Source organism: Rhinolophus hipposideros, assembly GCF_964194185.1.
Source record: "Rhinolophus hipposideros genome assembly, chromosome: 22".
Taxonomy (NCBI): Eukaryota; Metazoa; Chordata; class Mammalia; order Chiroptera; family Rhinolophidae; genus Rhinolophus; species Rhinolophus hipposideros.
The window spans coordinates 20,259,152-20,284,437 of NC_138068.1; the positions used below are offsets into that span (position 1 = coordinate 20,259,152).

General features: G+C 46.5%; 1 protein-coding gene across 2 annotated transcripts; it reads left to right on the top strand.

Moving 5' to 3' along the window:
- Window positions 1-1,729: 1,729 nt before the first annotated feature.
- On the top strand, window positions 1,730-25,169 carry GSS (glutathione synthetase). Of its 2 annotated transcripts, none has more exons than XM_081033725.1 (13): window positions 1,730-1,807; window positions 4,569-4,703; window positions 9,512-9,657; window positions 11,937-12,012; window positions 12,284-12,423; window positions 13,127-13,243; window positions 16,740-16,820; window positions 16,925-17,002; window positions 18,118-18,184; window positions 21,349-21,543; window positions 22,006-22,087; window positions 23,461-23,650; window positions 24,632-25,169. In XM_081033725.1, the coding sequence occupies exons 2-13, from the start codon at window positions 4,575-4,577 to the stop codon at window positions 24,753-24,755; spliced, it is 1,425 nt and encodes a 474-aa protein (XP_080889851.1). In that variant the 5' UTR covers window positions 1,730-1,807; window positions 4,569-4,574; the 3' UTR covers window positions 24,756-25,169. The 2 variants fall into 2 exon arrangements, with proteins under 2 accessions (XP_080889851.1, XP_080889852.1); XM_081033726.1 differs by lacking the exon at window positions 1,730-1,807 and adding an exon at window positions 1,857-1,954.
- The last annotated feature ends 117 nt before the right edge of the window (window positions 25,170-25,286 follow it).

The window sequence follows — 25,286 nt, forward strand, 5'->3', positions numbered from 1 at the left end:
ATCCTCCCCAAACCTCACCAAGAGACACCTGATATACATCATTTGGCACCCATCTTGGAAGAAGGGAACCTGCATAGAAAACCCTGGGTCATGATTTTTGATTTTCAATTTCATGCTGCACTAGAAATCGCTTTTTTTTTTTGTCCTAGTTAACACAGTGGGCTTTTCCTGCCACCTGGGGCCTATTATAGTAACTGCTGCTTCATACCTCCCTCAGGTACAAAAGGAGACAAAGGAAGCACATCATGGAAACACTGTTGTGGTAATAATCAGACTATGCATCCCTTTCCTCCCCCCAACAAGACCGGAGGGCTCAGTCTGCCTTGTAGATAGAGAATGTAAATGCTTTACTTAAGACCTTAGAAGAATCCTGGCCCCTGGGTTGCGCCACTGATTTATAATCAGCGGTAGGTCTCTCTCCTAAAGATCCTTTAATCTGACCTTTGTCTCCATCTCTTCAGCCGCTGCCTCATCATCTCACAACCCCCTCAGAGCGCTCTCTGGCCTTAGTGGCCCACTTCCCAACCATTTGCAACACTGTAACCAGCATGGAACACACAAAACAGACTATGTCTGTCCCCTGCGTAAAACTCTCAGCTCCCCACTGCTCAGTGGACAAGTGCCCAACTCCTTCACCTGGTGTCCCAGGCTCCCTCTCTAAGACAGCTCCTCGCAACCTGCTCCAACTCCCGAGGCCCTCCTCAGTATTTATACCAGACTCCTAATTATCTCTAACACAAGCTTAGCCACACAATATTATTTGCCTTTGCTCTTTCTGTGCGTGCTACTTGGCACACTGCCCCCATTCCTGCCCCTCTCCTATACCCCTACTTCCCTCTCTGCCTACACATTTTTACCCATCCTTGCAAGACCTTAAAGCCTTTCCTGATTCCCCAGAAAAGCACTGTTTACCGGTCTACCTTCTTAATCAGATGTGAAAGCAGGGGCTGTGTCTTAGTCACGGTTCATTTCCCAGAGCCTGGACTGAAATTCAGTTTAACTAAAATTCAACCAGGTGCTTCAGATTGAGAAGAATCCTGTCACAACCCAGAAAGAACAGTTAAAGCATTGGGAAGCGGCCACGGGGTGAGGTGAAGCTCCGTATCAGGAATTTGCACTCTCAAAAAACTGCCCCCAGATCCTGATGCAAGTGATGTTGGACATTTTGAGAAATACCAGGTCACCCTCAAACATTCCTAACTTTCAAACTGTTAGACAAATGAACATGTTTTCCTTTTGCTTCTAATGTTTGTCCTGCAGTCTGTGCCGGGGTTAGAGACACCAAGGAGGGCTTTTCTGGGACACGGCTGGGAGGGAATAAAGCCTGGGTTCCAACCCTGGCTCAGCCCTTAACTGTTAGGGGACCCTGAGCCGGTCTCTGCCCCTCTCTGGTCTCTATTGCCACACCTACCCCTACCAGCTGAGTGTCCCCGAGGTGGTGACTGTCCCATTCTGGGTATCAGTTTCCCTATCTTACACTGGACGTCACTACCTCTAACGCTCTACGAGCTACGCAAAGCCGCAGCTCGCCGCGGACCTCGCCTGACTCCTCCCCTCCTTCCCAACGTCCTGTCTGTCTCGGTCCGGCCGCCGCACCCCTAATTCCAAGGCTGCGCTCACACGGACTGCCCCTTCCCGGCCGCCGTTCGGCCCCACAAGCACAGGTCTCCTCCCCCACCTTGTTCTGTAGGCCACGCGGGGGAGGTCCGCGCAAGCGCATTGCATTGCGTGGTGACCCCGCCCCCTGGACCTCGGGTAACGGCGCGAGGGGCCTGAGTACGGAACGCGGCGGACCACGACCAACCGAGTAGGTTGGGGCGCGGCGACGGCGGCCGGCAAGGGTCATGTTTCTTCTGGAGGAAGGCTGTGAGGGAGGGGACTGACTGGCTGGTGTGTGGAAACCTGGAGGCCAGCAGATCTTGCAGCTCAAACTCAATGGCAGGAACCGGGAAACGTGTGTCCAATGAGGGGGTTGGGCTTGCGCGTGTTGCTCTCAGACTTCCCAGACCTCCTGACTTCAGAGGGGGCGGGTGTCGGGAGCGTGGTGCGGGCGAGACTAGAGCAGGAGTTAAAAAATATAAATAAAAGTGGGAGCGATGAGGACCAAACTTTGTCCAGGGTGGGAGCGAGCCAGCCCGTGACAGGCCTCGGCGGGAGACCGTGTTGTTGCCCCGGGCCCCACGCAGGCACTGGCCTCGCCCTGGGCGAGAGATCCAGCCGGGTTTCCTTGTGGGCCTTTAAGGCTTTCGGTAATCTGGCCTCCGTAGCTTTCATTCACGTTCATTCATTTAACATTCACTGAATACGGTAGTATGCGCTGGAGGCAGAGAAGTGATGGAGAGAGACATTGTTCTTAGGGTGCAGGGAAAGGTAATGGGCTGTAGAAGCCCTAGGTGGAAAAGAACAGGTACAGCTTCTAAAGCTAAGTCATGAATGCTGGTTCCAAGTGGTGGAGAATGTTCCAAAGAGACAGCAGCACTCGCCGAGACCTGGAACGGGGAGGGAGGCTGGTGTATCCCGATCTCTGAAAATACCTCACTCTGAGTTTGTTTAGTGGCCAGGGGAGAGATGACGGTAGTTGGAGCAAGGCTCCCAACAGTAGAGATGGAGAGAAATCAAGGAATTCAAAGGACTATACATTTAGATAGAATCCACAGGATTTGTGGACAATGGGTTGTAGGAGAGAAGTATATTCAAGGCTTGGGTGCCTGGGTGGGGTTCATCAGGAGAGGAGCAGATTTGTGGGGGGAGACAACAAATTCTACTCTGGTTCTGTGAAGACTCCCACTAAGCCGTTGGATATTCTACTTTTGAAGGTCAGGAAAGCATTGCTGTAAAGGTATAGGTCTGAGTGTTATCAGCAAAACAGAAACCAAGCCACAAGAATGGCTGAGACTATAGAATGAGAAAAACAGAGCCCAATTAGGACTTTTCATAGTGATTTTTTTTTAATGTCTGATCTTTGTGTCTTCAGTACCTAGTCAAGGGCCTGGCATTAGTCCGTGTTTGCCAACTAAACAAAACCCAATAGCAGCCAGAGATGTTGGAATCCCAGATTTGTGGAGAGATGGGGGCTGATGGAGCGTTCCATTGCTCTAACGTCAGAGTCACAGGTTGTAGTTCCTGGCCCTGCCACTAGGCTGCTGTGTGACCTTTCACAAATTTCCCACCCTTAGAGTGGCTACAGCGAAAAAAGAAGCTCCCAAGTATAGTGCTCCAAACACTGCTAAGGAACTGCACATAGATTTTTCTCATTTAATCCACACCGTGACCTTATTTATAAAGGAATTAGTGTTATTATGGCCTCAAACCCAGGTCTGACTGATCACAGAGCGTTGTTCTCTCTGTGACTGCCCTTATTTGTCTCTCATCCAACAGGGATATTGTCAGACCCTCTTGAAATCACATGCTCATTCTTTCAAAACATTGTGCTGAGGCTGGCAGACTTTCATAATAGGTCTAGCACCAGTCCTGTCATGGGGAGAGGGGGGCTGGAGCTGACCGTGATAGAGGTTACTTGTCATTCTCTAGGTCTCTTCCTGGGAACCACTGAGCTGGGCAGCCATGTTCTGTTCCTAAAATCAAATGACAGTAGGGCAGAACAAAATTAATGACTGGTGCTTCCAGAATTTTATTAAGATCTTAAACCCCTAGGGCCTGCTGCAAAGTGAATGAGTATCAAGGTGTGAGTTGGTTCACCTCTGTGTGTCTCTGGCCAGCCAGTTGGACTCTTTCTCTTATTACACTGGGCACTTGGTTTTCAGTTATTTCTAAGATACTTCTCAAAAGTATCTTCTTTTGGTTCTGTGATGATAGATATCTCTACAAGGAATGTAATTATTTCCTGCTACAAGTTTGCTTCTGGTTAGTATTAGGGAGGAGTCCACCTTATCTACATTTCATAGTATTTCACAAAGGGCTCCTTCCCACCTCCCCACTCCCACATAATTTATTTGAGATCTGCTGACATGGGTTGTAGCTAGAAGGGAAATTAATAATCTATTGCATTGTTCCTATCCCAGGAGAACTTTTTATAAAGACAATTTCAGCCCCCACCCCCCAGACTTCTTGAATCAGAATCTCTATGTGGGGCCCAAGAATCTGTATTCTCTCCCAAGCTCCCCAGAATATTCAGCTAGGTTTAGAAACTGCTTGTGTACCCCACCGCCTTGTTTCACAAGTAGAGAATCTGTTGCTTGGGAGGGGAAGGAACTTGACCCAGTCATATAATGACATTTGTGCCTCTTTCTCCAATGAAAAGCATTAAGCTGGGAATTCAGAGACCTGATTCAAGCAAGTCCTGCTTTTACCAGTCATTAACTTGGGCAAGTCATTTCACCTCTGTGAGCCTCTGCTTCCTTACTGTGAGAATAATGCCATCGTTGTGTTAGGAATCAAAAGAGAGAGTGGCAATGGAATTGCTTTGTCAAGCTTTCTGTTTTGTGTTCATGGAAGTTGAAAAGAGTTGCCAGCCAGTAGTCACGCCACTCCTCTGCACCACACTACCAATTTCAGTAATTGCTGGGCCCCCGGACCTCTGTCACCACGCCCTACCCTCTCGTTCTCAGGTTGGGATGGCCAACAGCTGGGTAAGCCTCTTGCAGGATGAGCAGCAGCTGGAGGAGCTGGCACAGCAAGCCGTGGACCGGGCCCTGGCTGAGGGAGTGTTGCTGAGGACCTCACAGGAGCCCAGCTCCTCAGACGTAAGCCCAGCCCCCTTCTTCCCCCTCACCCCACCCCCACACACAGCACTAACCACACTGCTCTGGGACCTACTGTCCATTATCTGACTGGCCGCTGCCAGGCTGAAGGCAACTCCTTTGGGTCAGAGACCACTTCTCTTTGTTTTATTTTTTTTCCAATAACTGAAATTGATCTTTAGAAGTATGTAAAATAAAAAAGCAGCATGTTAATCAAATTTAAGGCTGTGGTTTAAAGTGTGACTTAGACAAGTCACACTTAACCTCTCTCAGCTGCAGTTTCTTCAAATATTAGAAAGGGAGAATAATGGGATCTACCTTATCAAGTAAGTAAGAGAATTAGAAGATAATTTATGTGAAGCACGTTGCCCAGTGAACTATTATTTTTTAAGACCCCTCTCCCCGCAACCACAGTACCTTCTCTGTAATTGGTTTGTAGTATATCCTTCCAGGTCTTTCTCTGTGTATTTATATAAATGTATATGTATATAAAGAAATACATAGTTTTTTAAATAACAAATTGGATCATACATATTATTCTGTGACATGTTTTTGTTTATTTTTCATTTAATAATCAGTCTTAGAACTCTTTTCTAACTCCCTCCATTAGGGTCAGCTTCATTCTGGTGTGTAGTATTCCAGGTATGGATGGATCACAGTTTAACTTTCTTCTTCTTTTTTTTTTTTTTTTTGTAGCTTTCTTCTACTGATGGAAGTTTAACTTTCCATCAATAGTTTAACTTTCTTCTATTTAGGTGATTTCCAATATTTTATGACCACAAATAGCACTACAGGAAACACCCACATACGTACATGCCTGTTTGGGCACCTGTGAGTGTTTCTTTTTGATTGATACATAAGAGTAAAGTCCAAACCACATCTTTTAAAAAATGTCATTCTTTAAAAAAACAAAACCTTTTTATTTCGGGATTAGGTGAGATATTTTCATGCTTCAAAATTCAAAGGGTGTAAAAGTTTACGGTTTAATCCTCCCTTCTACATTCCCTAGCCACCCAGTTCTCCTGCCTTGAAGGTAATCTGTGTTTTATAAATAAAACAGGTATGCTTGTTTATTTTTCAGATAGGTTATTCATAATCAGAAAATATGTATATATTCCTTTTTCCCACTGTTTACACAAAGAAGCATACTAAACAAGTTCTTCTGGCTTTGCTTCTTTTTTTTTTTTTTTTTAACGACTATCCAGATTAGTAACTAAAGAGCTGCTACTTTTTTTTTTTACCAAGCCACAGTCTCTTTTGTCTCTTTGGGCAACCTTGTTAGGGGCCTGGTGGAGACTCCAGACTTAGTAAGTGTTTGCTGAGGCCCGAGTAAATAAAAATGGCTGTCACCAAAGGTAGGCTGATACCGGTGGAAGGTGTGCCTCTGGCTTTCTGAACAAACTGCTTAGTTTGTGAACCTTAGATTTTGTGAATGGCTTGTCTGAATCCTGGATGCAGCATTTTCCCTTCCAAGATTTTATTTCTTCTGTTAATCATCAGCAGGTATTGTGTAAAGGTCCAACGGGGAATTTCTGGAAGTCAGTGGGTCATAGAGTAGGCATAGTCCTCAATGATATTTCCAGTCCAGGAAAAGAAGAAAAAGACAGGAAGAGAGTGTGTGTGGGTGTGTGTGTGTGATTTCATTCCAAATCTTTACCAAATGCCTGTTCTATCTTGGGCCATTCTAGGCACTCAGGACCAACTTATTTTTTAAATCATGAATTAAAAAACACACCACACAATCTAGATGTTCAGCTTATCTTGAAAGATCAGATCAGCTGGCAACTCTGGCCCACTTTCCTGCAGGGCAATAATGCCTAGAGCAGAGTTCCGACTGCCTCCTTAGATAAGACGGGAGACTGAGGTGAGTCAGCCAAAGGCCATGACCTCTGGAGCTTGTGGTCTAGTTTGAGAAAGTACCACAAGACAAAATTAAATAATGTCTGTTCTGTGAGGAAATATAAGCAACCTACTACACAATACTAACATCATTTATTGAGTATTTACTATGTGCCAGGCACTATTCTAAACACTTTAGAATCACTAACTCATTTAATCCTCACAACAGCAGAGATGAAGAAACCAGGCCCAGAGAGGTTAAGTAACTTTCTCGAGGTCATTTAAATAGTAGTGTAATTGGCAGAGTCAGAATTCAAACCCCAGGAGTTTGCCTCCTGAGTGGATGCTCTGAACTTCCATGCTTTACTGCCGCTCCCAGGATACTGGAGAGGACACCTGGCAGAAGGAACAATTCATCAGTGGTATTTGACCAAAATCTTAAAAGATAAGTGGGGGAAGGGAATAGCATAGCAGAGGCCCCAAAGGAGGAAAAGGGAAAGAATGTTTAAGAGAATGCAGGGCATGTATGTGGAGAGAGTGGCAAAGAAGGCAGACCAAAGTCAGACAGCCAAAAGGCTTTAGGTACTGGGGGGAAAGAAGAGTGTGGACTTTATTCTGTGGGTCAAGGCCACAAACCAACAATGCACAGACTGAATAGTTGGCTTCTGCAGTGTTTAGGGAGTTAATTATTTTTTAAAAAAATACATCTGAACAGGGTACCAAATCCAAAAGGGTAATCGGTAAAGAAGAAGTTTTGTTCCTCCAGCCACTGTTTCCCTCCCTAGAGGCAAGCATTGTTAACAGTTTTTTTGTTGTTGTTTTACCAGAGTGTCTTTAAAAAGTCAGAACCACCATTTTTTTAAATCATGAAATAAAATTTAAAAAATCTAGATGTCCAGCTTGTCTTGAAAGATCAGCTCAGCTGGCAACCTGGCCCACTTTTCTGCAGGGCAACAATTGGCTAGAGCCGAGTTCCGACAGCCCCCTTAGATAAGATGGGAGTTCTTCTGACTTCTTCCCATAACTCTTGCTTCCTTGACTCTGAAGCAGAGTGTTTACTGGCATGCACCTGCTATCGCTTTTCTTATAGTAGAAGAATATTACTCTGTGTCTGGGTTTCTATCAAAATTGAAGACAACTGTGTTGCTGCCTTTAGCCTATGGACAGAGGAGAACAGCTGTGTACTAGTGATCCCAAATTCACGTGGGCCTAACAAGTCCTGGGGACAGAGACAGAGGAAAGTCTTAGCAAGAAAACTTTCTGGGAGCTTTTCAAAAAGGCCAAATGGGACTTGTTGGAAGAGGCAGAATTCTGAGTTTTGAAGCCAAGGAAACGCCCCTGTAGTCATCACACATGCACTCAGGGTATTAGGTTACCACTTACGTAATCTGCAGTAATTCACACTCTAACTCATAAAGGCTTCAAGCTGAAAAACCTTACTCTCAATACACTTCCTCAGTTTTGTCTTAAAATAGATGCTGAGAAGGGCAATTTGAGAATTATCTACCAAAATTTTAAATGCATTTATCCTAATTATCTGACATTTCCACTTTTAGAAATTTACCTTCTCACTCACAAAATACCTAGAATGTATATTCTGGGATATTCACTGAAGCATTGGTTGTAATGGAGGAAAAAAAGGAAACTACCTAAATGTTCACCACAGAAGGCTAAATTCAATAAATTGTGGTATAGCCAAAGAATGGAATACTATACAGCCATTAGAAAGAACGAAAGTGCTCTATTTGAATGTAAATGGAAATGTCTCTGAAGTATTCATAAAGCCAAGGACAGAACAATTTATATATTATACGAGTAAGCATATGCTTTGTTTGGTGTCTGTAAAAAAAGAGAAAATATGTATGTATACATATACATTCGTCTAAAAGGATATGTGTGACACTGATATACCATTTGCCTCTGGGGAGAAGAACTGGGTCTTTCAGGGTGGGAATGACACATACTTTTCACTATGTCATCTTCTGTCTCTTTTGAATTTTGTATCATGTGTTTGTATTATCTATTCAAAATAATAATATTTTAAAAAATAAATATATAAATGTCAAGTTCTAACAGCATAAACTTATACTACCATAATGGTAAACTCATATTAACTGAGAGGTTAAACTCAGGAATGCTCCATAATGTAACTCCCCAGGTCCTCTTATCATCTCTTACCCAAGTTCTGGTTCATTTGTTGTTGGGAATCTCAGAATGCATTATCCCCTTCTAGAAACAGTAACCTAGATGATACTCTGCCAAAGTCTAAAGACCTCAGAATGCAGTTGAACTCTAGGCCTGGCAACTCTCTAACACTGGGGGTGTGGCTGGGGGAACCCCACCTCTGGCTTCCACTCTGGGAGCCAGAGTTCACTTCTGCTGTAGCCTTACGAGCAGGACTCTCCCTCTCCCAGAAGTTAAGGGTCTGGGGTATGAGCTCCTGGCATGGGGACGGACCTGGGCTTGAATATTAACTGGCTGAGAGGTTGTGTGTGTGTGTAAGTGTGTGTGTGTGTGTTTAGTAACCATCCTGGCTCAAATCCCACTGCTACTTAAGAGATTTATATGATTTTAGATATGATACTTCTCTGAGACTGAGTTCCGTTATCTATTAAGTATATATAATAATAGTATCTTCCTCATAGGGATAAATGATGAAGCCATGTAAACTATTTAAAACAGTGCCCTGCATACAGTAAGTGTGCAATAACTTTGTGTTGTGTTTTGCCATTTTGCTTTTGATCTTTCTTTTTTTTAATCTGAAGAGATAAAACATTACAGAATCTAGAAGTCCTCTTTGTACCGCTTCCTGATCCTGTTCTGCTCCTTCTCTTTCTTTCCAGAGGTACCCACTATCCTGCAGTTTGTGTGTCATAAGTAAATGTAGGCCATACTTTCCATGGGGTTACATTTGTAGGAAGACAATCCATTCACAGGTGTACTAGCCCTGCCGATTCTCTCCCCTTGATCAGGTGGTGAGCTACGCCCCATTCACGCTCTTCCCCTCGCTGGTCCCCAGTGCCCTGCTGGAGCAGGCCTATGCTGTGCAGATGGACTTCAACCTGCTGGTGGATGCCGTCAGCCAGAATGCTGCCTTTCTGGAGCAAACTCTGTCCAGGTACTGGGGGATGGGACACTAAGGGACCACGAACCACTAGAACCAAGGGACTGGAAGACTGGGGAGCCATAAGGTGTCGCTTTGGAAACTGACATGGTGGGCTGGGGGACAGGGACCCTCCAGGAGAAACAAAACGTAGTATAATAGAAGTCAGGAGAGCGGCTGTCTAATACTGGTTGTACTACTTACTTAATAATACGGCCTCAAACAAGTCCCCTTCTTTCTCCAGGCCTCCATTTCTTCATCTGTAAAATGGGGAGGTTAGCCTAAATCTATGGTCCCTTCCAACACCGACATTTCATGATTCTCTGATCCATGAACCCCACTTTGAAGACTGAAATTTCCATTTGGAATTAGAGACGGTCAGCTTAGTTTTGAGGTTATTGGGTTTAAAGTCAGATTTCCTACTTCTTCTCCTAAGCAATGACCCTTTCTTGTTGCCTCAACGCCTCTCCTCTTTGGGTGGGATGGAATGCAGACTGGGAAACACCCAGGGCATAAGGATACAGAACCCCCATAATGGCTCACCCCACCCTCCCCTCTCTGTCTCTTTTCCTTTGATCTTTTTTTTTCCCCTTCAGGCCCTGGGGCAAGGGAAATTTCTTTCCTTTAAAATTAAATTCTTTATTTTGGAATTAGAATTAAATGCATAAATATATATGTATGTGTATAAATGTAGAGACTAGACATATATATAATTGAATACCTATATCTATATTATTGAATTGAATTGAATATCTATTTCTATATTTGAATATCTATAATTGAATATCTACTTAATTTTTAAGAGACATAATCTCTTAAAAATGAGCACATTGCCGTGAGGGTGAATGTGACAAGGGACCGTAATGGTACGAAGTTTGGAAACCAGTGACTTGTTGCTAAAAACCCAATGAGTCGTGAATGTACAAACTCGACTACCACCTTCCCCCCAGACCTTTCTTAGGATGGGCCTGGCTTTTGTACCTGTGATTCTGTATTGTGGGAAATATGAGCAGTCTGATTTATGACCATTACCCGAAAGATGTGATTAGGTGGACCTTCCCTGCAGCCCGTCTCTGCAATCTTTGCCTTCCTTGTGTTCCTCTCCTCTGAAATGCACACAAACCCTAGCTTGTAAGAAAGAACACAAATGCGAGAACAGCCCTCTAAAGTCCGGGATGGAAGGAGAGCACCTCTTCAGAAGAGAAAAAATGTGTCTTTTCAGCCTCTTTCCTGGAGGCTGGACCCTCTCCTCTTCACCAAGGGCTGGCAAACCCTCTGAGGGAGCTGGCTGGCTTGCAGAGGAATTTCAGGGCAGGCCCACAGGGATCCCTGTAACAAGGTGAGCCTGCGAGTCAGGCTAGAGCTGGCATGCAGAGAACACCCTGAATCTTGAGAGGCAACAAGTGTGGCGTTAGTTACCTGTGGGTGCCTCTCCCCGAGGCTTCAGAAAACCATACTGGATGGGCTCCTACCACACGTCGTGTGTCACAGCAGCACACTGGGCCGTGATGATGAGCCAGCACAGACACGGCCTCCACCCTCCTGTGGTTCATAGTCAAAGAGGACAGACAACTCTAATCACACAAAATGGAAAATTGCAACTATAGTCAGCGCTATAAAGGAGAGGTGCACAACTCTGTGAGAGCACAGGCAGGGGGACGTGATCCAGACAGGGAAGCTTCCTCGAGGAAATCACATCATATGAGGACTAATTGAAGGAAAAAATAGGATAGTTAGCTTGAGTCAGAAAACTCTTGGGGGAGCGCAGGGCATCACTGCTGTCCTCTAATCTCTGAGGGCTGTCGTGGAAAGGAAGAAAAGTCTTGTCCCGGGAGGTCCCAGAGTGTAGGGGAAACTACGGAGAGTTAATGTCAGGTCACTCGGAAAGCTTACAGCCATCAGAGGTATCCAAGTATAGAATGGTTATATCACATGCCATTTTTGAGTTCTTGTTGGGACCAGACTCTATGGTCAATTCTCATGTAATATCTCATTTCCTCTTCATCACAACTCTGCCATATAAATATAATTATTTTCCTCTTCATTTTACAGTTGAGCAAACTGAGACACAGAGAGGTGAAATGATTCTTCGAGGTTGTCTGGTAGAGTGGTAGAGCTGGGATTTGAACCCAGGTCATCTGGCTCTAAACCACTTGTTTTCTATGGGGTTGGTATGGGTGTTGAGGTTCGGGCCAGTAGACCCAGAGAGGATTCAGGAGTCAATGGACAGGGGTGGGACTCCTTGACCTTGAAGGTTCCATGGAACCTAGAAATTCTTCTGTTTCCTCCTCTAGCACCATCAAAAAAGATAACTTTACTGCTCATCTCTTTGACATCCACAAGCAAGTCCTGAAAGAGGGCATTGCCCAGGTAATTATTCCCTATTTCACCCCAGTCTGAGACCTTCCCTTCCCAACCAATCTCTCTCTCTCTCTCTCTCATGGGAATCTGCCTCTTTTTGGTCCCTGGGTGTACATAAGTGGCCAATCCTGGGATGACCAAAACAATGATTCCACTGTGTTTGGGAGTGTTGGCCCGCGCCTCTCATCTCTCCATAGCATTCTGGGTACCTGTCTGCTCCATGGCTAGGCCCTCAGTCAGCCCCCGGGCAAATGTCCTCAGCCTTCAGTTTTCCCCACAGACTGTGTTCCTGGGCCTGAATCGCTCAGACTACATGTTCCAGCGCAACGCAGATGGTTCCTCAGCCCTGAAACAGATTGAAATCAACACCATCTCTGCCAGCTTTGGGGGCCTGGCCTCCCGGACCCCAGCTGTGCACCGGTGGGTCCCTTGGGCCTCCCTGGGTACATCAGTGGGGTGACAGCCTGATGAGCCTACAGTCACAGGTGGGGGCAGGTATCTCCAACTCTGACTGTGCCTTCCAGGGCCCTGCTTCATGTGTCCCACACCCCCACGCCCCAATCTCATAGCATAGTTTCCACTTGTAATTAGGTCTTGGTATTTCAGAGAAGGGACGTCATAGTTCATGTAGTCCTACCTCCTCATTGGTATTCTAGGCAGAGGGAACAGTATTTGTGAGGGTCCTGAGCCAAGGAAAGCTTATATGTTTGAAGGCCTGAAAGGAGGTCAGAATCCAAGGCTTCTCCTCTGAGGGCTGGACCCTAGTAGCATTCATTTCTAGCCAGCAGTGATGCTGTAGGTTGTTGTAAATCCAGGTGGTCTGCAGCAGCATTCCAGACAGCACCTGGGGCTGTGGGAAAGGGGTGCCGGCTCATTGGGACGCTGGTGTGGAGTGGAAACACAGGGTCTCAGGGCTCTTATGGGCACGTACACCGGGGGGGGCCAGGGTTAAGGCAGCCCTGCATATTCTAGCCTGAGGTGGAGCCTACAGGAGGGTGATGGTAAGATGCCTTTTCATGCTCAGCTGTTCTCAAGGTGGTGTTCCTGTAAGTGTCTGTGAGTCACAGGCAGAGGGATCTTTCAGATCCATCCAATCACTGAACAGTCATCTTTCTTCCTACAGACATATTCTCAATGCCCTGAGGAAGACCAAAGAAGCTGCCAACATCCTCTCCAATAATCCCAGCAAGGGACTGGCCCTGGGGATCGCCAAAGCCTGGGAGCTCTACGGCTCAGCAAAGTAAGGGGGCGGGGAGACGTGGCAGCAGACTCCTGCTTGAGATTCAGCATTCATGGGGGCAGCGGCTTCTTCTTTGCCTGACATCGTTAGGGAATCAGTGAATTTTTCTAGAAATAGAAAAGCTTAAACAATTTTTTTTTTTTTTTTTTAAGGAGGGTGCAGCTCACAGTGGCCCATATGGCGATCGAACTGGCAACTTTCATGTTATTAGCACCACGCTCTAAACAACTGAGCTGACCGGCTGCCCCTTAAATACTTTTAAGTGCTAGAGTAATTTTCATGGAGTTTTGGGCTTCCTTCTGAAATAAGATGCTTACTATAATTTGATCTTTTCTTCTTGGCTAGAGGTCATCATCATGACTGTCAGTGATTGCATCTTGATGTCATGCAGAGGTGCTGCCTGGAGTCAGAACGGGGCTGTTTGCCTGCACTGAATGGCCCCAACTGTTAGGCTTTAAGCTCTTGTTCTTTTTCTTCATAGTTTTTCTGTCTGTCTCCCTACTGTTAGCTCTTGCTTCTTATTGCTGTCAGTGTGCTTGAATTTGGAATCCTCCACTCCCACCCCTATACCTTCTTTCTGATTTCGGTGGTGTGGGAAAGCAGATGATCTGCTTTGTTATGATGTGTCTAATGAGTATGAGGGCCTCTTTGATGAATAAATGTATACATTTTGACTTAGGGATTTTACAGTGTCCGTTATAACTGCTTAGAGGCATTGTTTGCTCCCTTCCTATTTCTCAGCTGTGTTCCTAATGTGTGAAGATGCTAATAAGTAAGTGACTTCTGGATATGTAAGAAGCCATTGTACTAACAGTTAATATAGCAGTAATAGTTAACCCTTAATGAGCTCTCACTAGGACCATACTTTGTGCTAAATGCTTTAATCACTGAATCCTCATGTCAAACACTCCAAGGTGAATACTCTTCCTCTCCCCTATTTTACAGATGAGGAAACTGAGGTTCAGAAAAGTGGAGTAAATTGTTCAAAGTCAAGTGGTGAGTTGGTGGTAGAACCCAGAGTCCACCTCTCTCCAGAACCTGCATTCTTAATTACTTTATTACCCCTAAGAGAGCCTCTCTAGGCTTGTTAAGCCTCACCAAGATGCAAGAAGCCTCAGACGGAGCATTTAGAAGTCATCAGACACATGTGTTGTCAAGTAGAACTCTTGGCTAGGTCGTATTTTAACAGTGAAACCAGAAGACGGGTCATCTAGGGAACTGCTGATGGACAAATGCTTCAGAGGGTTTTTCCAGTCAGGCTGTAAATAATATGGAGAAAAAAAGACTCATGTGCCCGGAACCAGCACTGGTGGATAGGAGCTATGGGCAGCCCGAGCAGGGACTGGCTTCCCTCCTTTTGAGAGTGTAATAGGCACTTCTGCTGACCTTCGTCAAGTCCATTCTTTTCTCTGAGCACCAATTACTTCATTTGTAAAAGGAGGGTAATGATAATACTTAAAGGGGTGGTAGTGAGAATCAAATTAAATCACAGATTTGAAAAATGCTTTAAAAAATTCAAGGATCATTATATGGTACTTTCAATATTAATAATAATAACTACTATTTAAGGAGTGCTAGTTTTATTTTACAGAAGAGCAAACTGGGCTTCAGAGAGGTTGAATAACTTGCCCACAGTCACACAGCTAGTTAAGTTTAGAATTCATGTCTATCTGCCTCCAAAGCCTGTGTTCTCTCTACTGTACTGTTCTTCCTCTAAGAGGAATGGTCCCATAATAGAGATTGAAAAACTGAGGCTCAAGCATTTGTAGAGCAGATTAATTTTAATTGATTATCTCAAACTTTGTAATAATTTTTAAAGGAAGCCTGGGAAATGAATTATGATTTCAATATAGACATTTATTCAAACTCTTTCAAAATACAGTATCTGTGGTTGGAATGAGATAAGAAACAGGGATTCTTGGTGTAAAACTTTGGGACCTATGATCTGTTTAACACCCTTATTTTATATATGGGGAAATTAGGGTCCCAAGGAAAGAAACTGACCTGCCCAAGGACAAGTGACACTACAAGTCACTGACAGAGCCAGGATTGGGCCTCAGGAGGCCTCACTGCCAGCCAGCATGTTGCTGCCACTTCACCTTCCTTAGTTGACAACTTTCCTAATCCTGCTCCCAACAGGCTGCTTGGAACTGAAGGCAGGAGGAGGTAGAATATGTTTTCTGAGTCTGGCTCCAATTATTTTACAGGGAGCAGGCTGATTTAATTAACAGGGCATGTAGTTCCACTTTAGCCTCCAGCCTCTGGCCTCCGTCCTCTGCCCCTTCTTAGAGATGGGCCAGCCTGGGCTGGTTGCCACCTTCCTACCAATGAGCAGAGCAGATCAAGCTGCAAAGTGAAGAGCAAGGCCATTTGGGACTCTCTCAGAGCAAGATGGCTTGTGAGAGCCCCATTTCTAGCTTGCCTCTCAGATACCCAACTCAAAGCCAAGACTCAGCTTAATGTCATATTTGACCTCAAGAGATTTCAGGCAGGTCAGGAGAGGGGGCATGCTAGGACCTGACTTCAGCTAAGTAGAAAAGAGTCAAGCAGAGTGTAGTCTAAGATGTTCTGCTAAGGTAGGGAGAAGCAGAGACAAACAGACAAGAGGCCAGGAATCCATACTTAGCCTCCTAAGCCAAAGTCCGGCCACCAAGACTCTCAGCAAGAAGCCACGGGCAGCGAGCACTACAGCTACAACAAAACTGGACTTTGGTACTGCTGAGTGTTGGCCCTAAGGTAGTCTGGTAGGGAGCTGGATCTGCCTTTGGCAACTGAAAACAGCTTCGTTGGTAGCCAAACAGACAATTCTCTGGCTTTAGTTGTTCCCTGAGTCCTTGTGCTCCTGCTTCTTTAAGAAGTACGTGGATAAGCGGAGAGGAAGAGGCCAGGTAAGCCGCGGTGATCCGTGTGGGATCAAACGTGGCCTTGTGTGCGTCACAGAAATGTTGGAAAGCCCCAGGAGGCAATGCCTTATTCATCGTTGGTGCTATAGGGTTTCTGTAGGATTCTATCGAGCTATTCTCATGTTTCATACAAGAACCACAAACTCTCTTATTTTATGCTTTACAATCTAGTAACAGGGCTTTTAGCCCCCAACGCCCAGCATTGTTGTTTTACAAAATATACGTTAGTACTCACACCTATTTCTTCTTCCAGAAAGATTTTAAAATCATTATGTTAAGTTTTAAGAAAAAGTCCTCTTGGGTTTTTGAGATGCTTCTACATTTAAATTTTAATTTGCAAGAAAATGGACATCGTTGTAATATTTCATCTACCTGCTAGAGAAGGGGTAGAGATATCCTTTAATTTTTCAGGTTTCCTATTTTCAGGAATTAATGTGCCGTGGCCTCAGGTGTCTATGCCTGGGACAGTCCTGAGTTGAGAGAATATCTGTTCTTTCAAGGAAGCTGTGTTCTCATTCTCACCCCTGAAGCGGGTGAGACGGTGGGAGGATAAGCTTGGCAGCCACCTTGGGCCACCTCTACTTTTTCCCCAGTGCTCTGGTGCTACTGATTGCTCAAGAGAAGGAAAGGAACATATTTGACCAGCGTGCCATAGAGAATGAGCTACTGGCCAGGTAAGTAAAGGAGGGGAGACCTCCAGATGTGGCCCCAGGATTGGGGAGAACCACTCAGAATGGAGCATTCACTCACTCTGACCCTTGCCCATCTTTCCTTACAGGAACATCCATGTAATCCGGCGAAGGTTTGAAGATGTCTCTGAAAAGGGATCTCTGGACCACAACAGAAAGCTGTTTATGTGAGTGTTCAGGGAGCATTCCCCAAGGATCCAATTCCCCAAGGGCTGGTTTTGGAAACTCATCCTGCCACCTACTTCCCCCAAACTATCCTTTCTTCTGGGCGATGTGATAGCTTGCTTCCTTCTCTCTGAATTTTAGGGGTGAGCTCTGAAATATCCCATCATTCCAGGAAATTTTGGAGAAGGCTAGCCAAGTTCTGCTGTATCAGAGCTGCTAACATTCTGGATAAGGGCCTTCTTAAAATAACCTCGGTTTTCATATGGCCCTGGGTTCCCAGAAGTTTTCTTTCCCCTCTTGGTGGCTAATCAGGTCAGGCCTGGGCAGTTGGGCTGGGCAGTCAGGGAGGAAGAAGATTAGCTGGCTCATTCTGTGATTGATCTGGGACTAGCTCTCTGAGCCCAGGCAAGACTTCCAGGGGACTGGATTTGTGCTCCAAGCCAGGCTCCGCACTTCCCTCTAGGGTCCCCCCACCAGGTGACTCTAGTACCACATATTCAGCTAGCATTGCTTGCAGTACACCTATTTAGACCTGGAACTTTGTGATTCTTAAAATTAAGAACCTCCATGGAATTTCATCATACCACTTATTATATTCAAAATGTGCTTTTAGCATAACAAAATAAAGTCATTACTTTCCAGATAAACCAGAAAATACCAAATAAATCAAAGAAAAAGGGAAGATATTCAAAAGACAGTCTATGTCTAAATTAGACTCATGATTTTACATCTCCCCACTGTCATCCCTGCCATATTTAAAAATCTCAGCCTGGTTTCAGCTACTTTAAACAGTGTAAATATGATTTTGCTGCTTAGGTAAATTTGTTTTTAATTTACCTAATCTGATTCTGGTTGTCTTCTTGTTTCCCTCTGGCCTTTCTAGAATGACTCTAGATCTGGAATATTCTAAAGCATTCTTTATTGCACACAGCCATGTTTTTAGTGGAAGGAGTGGGGATGTGGCTATCTACTTTCAGTGGTTCCAGTGAACCCCTGTCCAGGCTACTCCTGGGGACTTTCAAAGAAGCATTCATTTTGATGCACCCTGAAATAGATCGAATCATTGAACACATCAGTTATAATTTAACACAGCAGCTTTTTCCATCCTGTGTTCTAGGGACGGCCGGGAAATTGCTGTGGTTTACTTCCGGGATGGCTACATGCCGAGTCAGTATGGTCAGCAGGTTGGTATTTTCTGTTCTATCATTCTTTGCCCCCTGGGACCCACTATTGCTCCTCAGAGACCCAACTCAGGTGTCACAACAACTTGGGTTTTTCCCTGAGCTCTGGCTTCAGTACTTCCTCAGGGAACTTGCTGCTAGAACCTCCTATTCTGTAAGCTTTTTGCTACCTCTCACTCTACAAACACACTGTCTTTTAGAATCTGAATCCTCAGGAATCCATGATGCTTCAGCCATTCACATCATTTCTGGGAATATGCTGGTAAATATTTAACAACCATCTTTCTGGAGGGAGAGTCCCATTTGTAGCATTTGCAGATTTCTATAGTGTAAATACTCCTTATCATGGCCAGTTTCAAGCTACCCAACTTAACATCACTAAACAGAGTTGGGAAGAGATAGGTATAATCAGCTCTCACTAGCTGGTGCAAACCAGTTCCACCACACCACTAACCCTTTGCTTCCTGCCAACTCTTACCTCTGATGCAACTTTCATTTGCATCAGAAAAGTTTTTATCACCTTCATATTCTTGTTAATGACAGTAATGATGTCTATCACCTTATCTTGCTATCCTACCATGTAGTTTGAAAATTACTTTTCATATTCATTATTTCATTTAATCTTTACAACCACCTGTGAGACATAAAATTATCCCCATTATACAGATGAAGAAACTAAGGTTTAGAGAGGTACAGGGGCATGTCTGAGGTCTCACAGGAAGTTCCCAGACTTTCTGACTCTCAGTCTAGTGGCATTCCCTGTATATCATTCTTCTCCCCTATCCCTAATCTACAGTATGGAGAAGCTAAGAAGCCCTGATTTCTTAGCTTCTCCATACTGTAGATTAGGGATAGGGGAGAAGAATGAGTAAAGGAGGAAATAAGTTAGAAAATACCATGAGTAGTAGGCTGGGGTCATGAGCCATTGGCTTTGCTTCTGGGAGCTCCTGGGTAGTTTCCTGACCCTTTCTGAGCTCAGTTTCTGTAAGCTGAGGGAACTACACCGGAAAATTGAGAGAGCTCCTTCAATATCCATCGTTCTTTGAATGTAGGACTCTCTGTAAGGCCCAGCTATGTAGGGAGCAGCTATACAGAAGGTCCTTTCCTCTAGAAAGTGTTAGCAGTGGTGAGGACTCACTGACTAGAGAAGAGAGAAACTGTCCATTTGGAAAATGGATCCACGTTCCAGGATAAGGGTGTTTGGGAGAAGGAGCCAAAGAAAAAGAGAGAAGTGGTTAAGCTGATAAGGGAGGACATTAGTGCATAAGGAGGACATTTTTAGGGAACTGAGAAACTCAGACCAGTTTTAGAACATGGAGATAAATCTGCAATTAGTGACTCGCTAGGTGACCCTGGGCAAGCCCCTGACGATCTCTGAGTTTTGCTTTTCCTGCTCCTAACATAATAGTACTTTTCTGGGTTTACCTCTGATGTTTTGGGCACCGGTAGCTCTGCCTGGAATAGCAGCCTACTGGGTGCCTGGGTTACTGGTGAGGACCAGCCAAGGTACTGCCGGTGGACTTACTGTATCAAAGGAAGGACAGCAGGGGCAAGGGTGGGGCAGGCTGCGAAGGCGTGAGTGTTGTTCCTCAGACCATAGCCTTGATCCTGCTGTGGGCAGTTTGATGTGGTCTAGAGTCAAGGACAGACTGTTCCCCCAGTGCCTGAAAATGGGGATGAGAGCTGGGAGGCATGACCCCCTGCTGTTTTCCTGCCTCTTACACCATAAACTTAGCACCCTGGACCTTTCACCCTGTGATGACCCACCTATAGGCCTCTGCTCATATTATTCTGAGTACAGCAGATCCTCAAATAGCATTGTTTCATTATAACGATGAGAAAAAAACTTCCATCCCCGGCCGGGACCACTGTCTCTGTGGAGTTTGCACGTTCCCCCCATGTCTGCATAGGTCGGCGTGGGTTTCCTCCTGGTACTTGGTTTCTTCCTACATCCCAAAGATGTGAACATTAGATGAATTGTCCCAGTGTAAGTGAGTGTGTGTGTGTGTGTGTGTGTGTGTGTGTGCCCTGCAATGGCAGGGCATCTTGTCCAGGGTTGGTTCGCACCTGGAGCCGTGAGCTGCTGGGATTGGCTCCTGCCACCAGCGTCCCTGGCCTGGACGACGCGGGCTGGGAAGTAATGATCTTACTTGGCTTTATTCATCTTTCTTAAATGTACGTATAGCTCACATTTATTTCAATGCTTAATATTAGAAGTGTTTTGGGTCTTTATTTAGAAGTTTGGTGTTTTTGTGACCAGAAATATGCCGTAGGATCTTAACGCTTGTTTATATCCATGAGCCTATGGTGAAATTGGTTTCATTATATGTCGTGTTGCTTAAAGTTGCAGTTTCCAAGAATCTTACATTATGTGAGGACTTATTGTACCTCTTCCTTATTGAGTCTCACCTGTCAGACTCTACCTGTCCACTCAGATTTCACCTCATTAAACAACAAAAACAAATATTTATTGACAACCTCCAAAGTACCCTGCACTGCATTAGACACTGGGGATACAACAGTGACAGGAAACAAGACAGGCAACAAGCGTCTGGTCCTTGTGGAGCTCACAGTCCGCTCAGGGAGATGGACGTCAGGAAGTAAATAAAAATAGAAAGAAAAAAAAAAGGTTTTTTTTCCCAGTTGGGGGAAACTCTTTGAATGAAACAACAGGGTGAAAAGATAGCGAATGCTAGCGAAACCCACAGTAAGTAGGGTGGTTTGAGAAGATGACTTGGAGACAAGACTTAAAGATGGGAAGGATCCAACCATCCTTTGGAAAAGCCAAAAGGAAAAGAATTACAGGCAGCAAATGCAGAAGCCCGTCGGTAGGAGTGATGTTTGTGTGTTTGCAGATTGACCAGTCTGTGTGGCTGGAATGTGAGCCTGGGGTAGAGGGATGGCATCAAAGGAAGTGGAGAAGGAAAGAATTCGGATTTTATTTGGAGTACCCTGGGAAGCTGAGCTCATAAACACCTTTTGTCCTTTTCCCTTTAATCATCATCACGTGTCTTTGGGCTAGACTGTGAGCTCTCTGTGGGCAGGAATCCTGCCTGGGAGACCGTGAATGTGAGGCTAGAAAGCACAATACCTGGCACCTGAATGCTCGAGAAAGGTCAGCCGAAGTGAAATCAAGTCGAATTCCTTTTGTTTTCTTCTCTCTGCAGAACTGGGAAGCCCGCCTGCTGCTGGAGAGGTCGTGTGCTGTCAAGTGCCCAGACATTGCCACCCAGCTGGCTGGGACCAAGAAGGTGCAGCAGCAGCTGAGCAGAGCGGGCGTGCTGGAGGTGTTGCTCCCTGGCCAGCCTGAGGCCGTGGCCCGCCTCCGGGCCACCTTTGCGGGCCTCTACTCCCTGGACATGGTGTGTGGGCAGCCTGTGTCTCCCCCCACAGACCTAGGTGGCAGGGAGCTGAGCCCAACGCGTTGGGGAGGCTGGAGCCGGCACTGAGTGGGACTTGAGTAAGCTATGCTCTGTGAGAAGCCCTAGTGCTGGAGAGGGCGGCTGGAATCCACTATAAACTCTTCTCAGCAAAGGTGGAGACAGGGATGGTACCCAGAGGAGGAGACTGAGGCAGACAGCAAGAGTTAGGGAATCTCTGTACCTGCTTTCAGGCCTCCTGCTGCAGACCCCTGAACTGTGGCCAGAGAAAGCTTGTTCTCATTGCTACTGCTGGGTTTTGGGGTGGGGGTCACATCCAGACAGTAGGCATCCAGCCTGAAGGGGCTTATGGCTCTCTCCCCTCCTGCTCTGCACAACCAGCAGGACCTTAGCTCCTGTCTCTGGCCCCAGATGCCTGGTAACTGCTTTCTTGCGTCCTGCCAGGGTGAAGAAGGGAACCAGGCCATCACGGAGGCCCTTGCTGCTCCTAGCCGGTTCGTGCTAAAGCCTCAGAGAGAGGGTGGAGGTAGGTGGATCCCATTTACAGGGTTGCCCAGGGGAAAAGGGCCGGCACTATGGGCACAGTCCCAGGCTCTGGGCTATACAGGAGGAAGTGACACAGGCCCTCACCTTGGACAGTGTCCTAGGAGACTCTGCGATCACGTGCTGTGGAGCACAGGAGAATCTGATTAACCACACTCGGGGGTTTGGACAAGTTTAGCCTGAGGTGTCTGTGGGTGGATTGTGGGGAAGTGGGATGGGGACGTATCCGGATGTTGGATGTCTTCCTGCCTAGTTCGAACTCTGTGGCGGCGGAGATCATTTCTGCCTCACAGGCCCAGAGGAGATGGTTTTGATCTTGTTCTTAAGGGATAGGTAGGAGTTTGCCAGGTGGGAAGGAAAGGGAGAAGAGCACTCCATACAGAAGGAGCAACCTAACGCAAAGGCACTGGTCCATGAGATTAATGAGTTACTGGTGAGGCTGGGATGGCATGAGGGATGGGAGGAGGCAGGGATTGGGGCAGGCAAAGGTGGTTTGGGACCTGATTATAAACATTGGATATACCAGTATGGAGGAAATTGGATTTCATCCTAAAGGTAGTGGGAAGTCATTAGAGAGTTTTAGGGAGGGAAGGGACATCTGAATGATCCAAGATCCATGTTTACCATGGCAGAGCATGTCCTGGAATGAAGGGAGAAATTAGGAGCAGAAAGACCACAGAGGAGGCTGGTATAGTCGTCCAGAAGAGCAGTGTCGAGGCCTGGGCGAGGGCTACGCCAGCGTGGACTACAGACAGAAGGGACGTGTCTGAGTGGGTGACGTGACGCACAGGGAGGAGCTAAACCTGACTCAGGGATGCTTTTCGTCTGATGGGGAGCAGAGAGGTCCAGGAGGGCAGGTTCAGGCGGACGTGACAAATTCTGTTTGGACAAGTTCATTTGGTGGGGGGCCCATGGGATATTCATGTGAAGTCTAGAGCAGGAAGCTTGAGTTAAAGATTTGGGAGTTAAGAAGTTATAGGATATAGATGGAGCCTTGGAAGAAATCTTTCTGGAAAAACGTTGTATGTGGAAGAGAGAACAAAGGTGGAGGACCAATTCCGTGGGAATGCCAACATTTAGGAGGGGCAGGAGCCAGTCAGAAAGGCTGAGACGGAACAGCCGTGGACAGGGAGGAGAACCAGGGCGGGACGGGGGGGTGGAAGCTGTGCTCGCTGGTGTGAGTCAGGGCTCTTTTGTCAGGGTGACAGTCCGTCCTCGGGAGCCAGGCCTGCCCGGGCTTCCCTCCGCTGGTGTCAGGAACTGAGGCTGCTGACTTGCCCACATAGCCCCAGAGGTGGGGGCACCGGGTGCAGAAGGTGGGCAGAGGTCCAGGGTGACTGGCCGGTGGAATTGCAGGTAACAACCTATACGGGGACGACATGGTGCAGGCCCTGGAGCGGCTGAAGGACAGTGAAGAGAGGGCCTCCTACATCCTCATGGAGAAGATCGAGCCTGAGCCTTTCGGGAATTGCCTGCTGCGGCCCGGAAGCCCTGTCCGAGTGGTCCAGTGCATCTCAGAGCTGGGCATCTTCGGGGTCTATGTCAGGTGAGTCAGTCAGGAGGGGCTGCTCCTAGCCGGAGGGCCAGCCACGAGAGCCTGGAGGGGAGCACTAGACCACGGGCAGGCATCCTGGTCCCAGCGCTGCCAACCCCTAGCTGCGTTTTCTGATCTAGTAAATGAAGCAAAGGACCCAAGCCCTGCCCACCTCACAGGACTATCAAAATAAACCCTGATGAGAAATGTTTTGCAACTATAAAGGAAATTTCAAGTGGTATCAAGACGGATGAGAATATGTCTGGACTAGAAGGAGAACCCAGGGAAGAAGAGAGTTTGGGTCCAGTTCCCAGGCCACCGGGGATTCTGGGGAAAGGTGGGATGGGCCAGCTAGAGGATATACTGAGCGGCTGAGAAAAACTGAATGGCCTCTGCGTTTGGATTTGAGCACCAAAGAATCAGGAAGAGAGGAAGACTTGGGAATTTGTAAGGAGCAGTTCCTAGGCCCTCATCCCACTTCCCGGAAAGTACTCCAGGGTCAGAGCAAGGTAGAAATCCCAGACGCCACCCTGCTCCCCACCGGAGCCTGCGCTTTATAATCTTCCCCTCTAAGCACTTGCAGGATCTCTGTCCGTCACTCCCCATACCCCATCCCCTCCCCACACCACAGCCATCTCAGAGAGGGAGAGAAGGAAATTTACAACTACAGAACATGCAGTGTGAACCTAGCATCGTGCTAAGTGCGCTTCCTGCTTTACTTAATCCTCGTGACCATCTTGCAAAGTGAGACGTATTTTCCCTGTTTTAAACTGAGGAAATTGATATTTGGAAAGCCTGAGTAACTTGCTCAAAGACACTGAGCTAATCATTGCCAAGTTAGGATGCAAACCCAAATCTGATTCTAAAATCTTAGCACTTTCTTGGGTGTAGTCAGTCACCCATGTACTATTCAGCTGGGACCAGGGAAGGTCCTGGGTTTGGGGGCTGAATCCAGGTGACAGAGTTGTGTGTCTCCCACCCGCATTTCTATAGGCAGGGAAAGACACTTGTGATGAATAAGCACGTGGGACATCTGCTTCGAACCAAAGCCATCGAGCACGCAGATGGTGGCGTGGCAGCAGGAGTGGCAGTCCTGGACAACCCATACCCTGTGTGAGGGCGCATCCAGGCCCCCCAGACTTCGCTCAAGACCTTCTATCCCGCATACTTGTTATTCCTCTCGAGTCCTCCCGAGAGGGGCTTCTCTCCCCAACCTTGGGAGGGCTGGTCTCCTAGACAACTCCAGGGTCTTCACAGGTTGAATCCTGGGTAGCTCCCATTTGAGGACCAGAAAAGCTGTTTCCCTTAGTGAGATTTAGAAGCCCCTAAATCCTCAGTGTATGGGTACAGCTGAAAGGAAGCTGATCTGAGGTAAGGGTCCATAACCCCGTCACCCTCCTGTGAGCCCCTCGTCAGCCTTTCCATCAGGTCCCAGTGTCTGACTTGGGATAGGACTGAGGAGTAGGAGGGGGGTGGAAGGGCATTCTTTTTCCACCTCTGCCTTAAATAAAACCGTATTTCTGATTCTGTGATTCCTTGGTTTGTGCAATTAGGGGAGGGAAGAGCTATAATCTGGGTCAGCCCAGTTAAAGTGGATTGGAGCAGGGGAAGTGACTTGGCTCTACTCAGAGCTTCCCTAGCTCTAGGC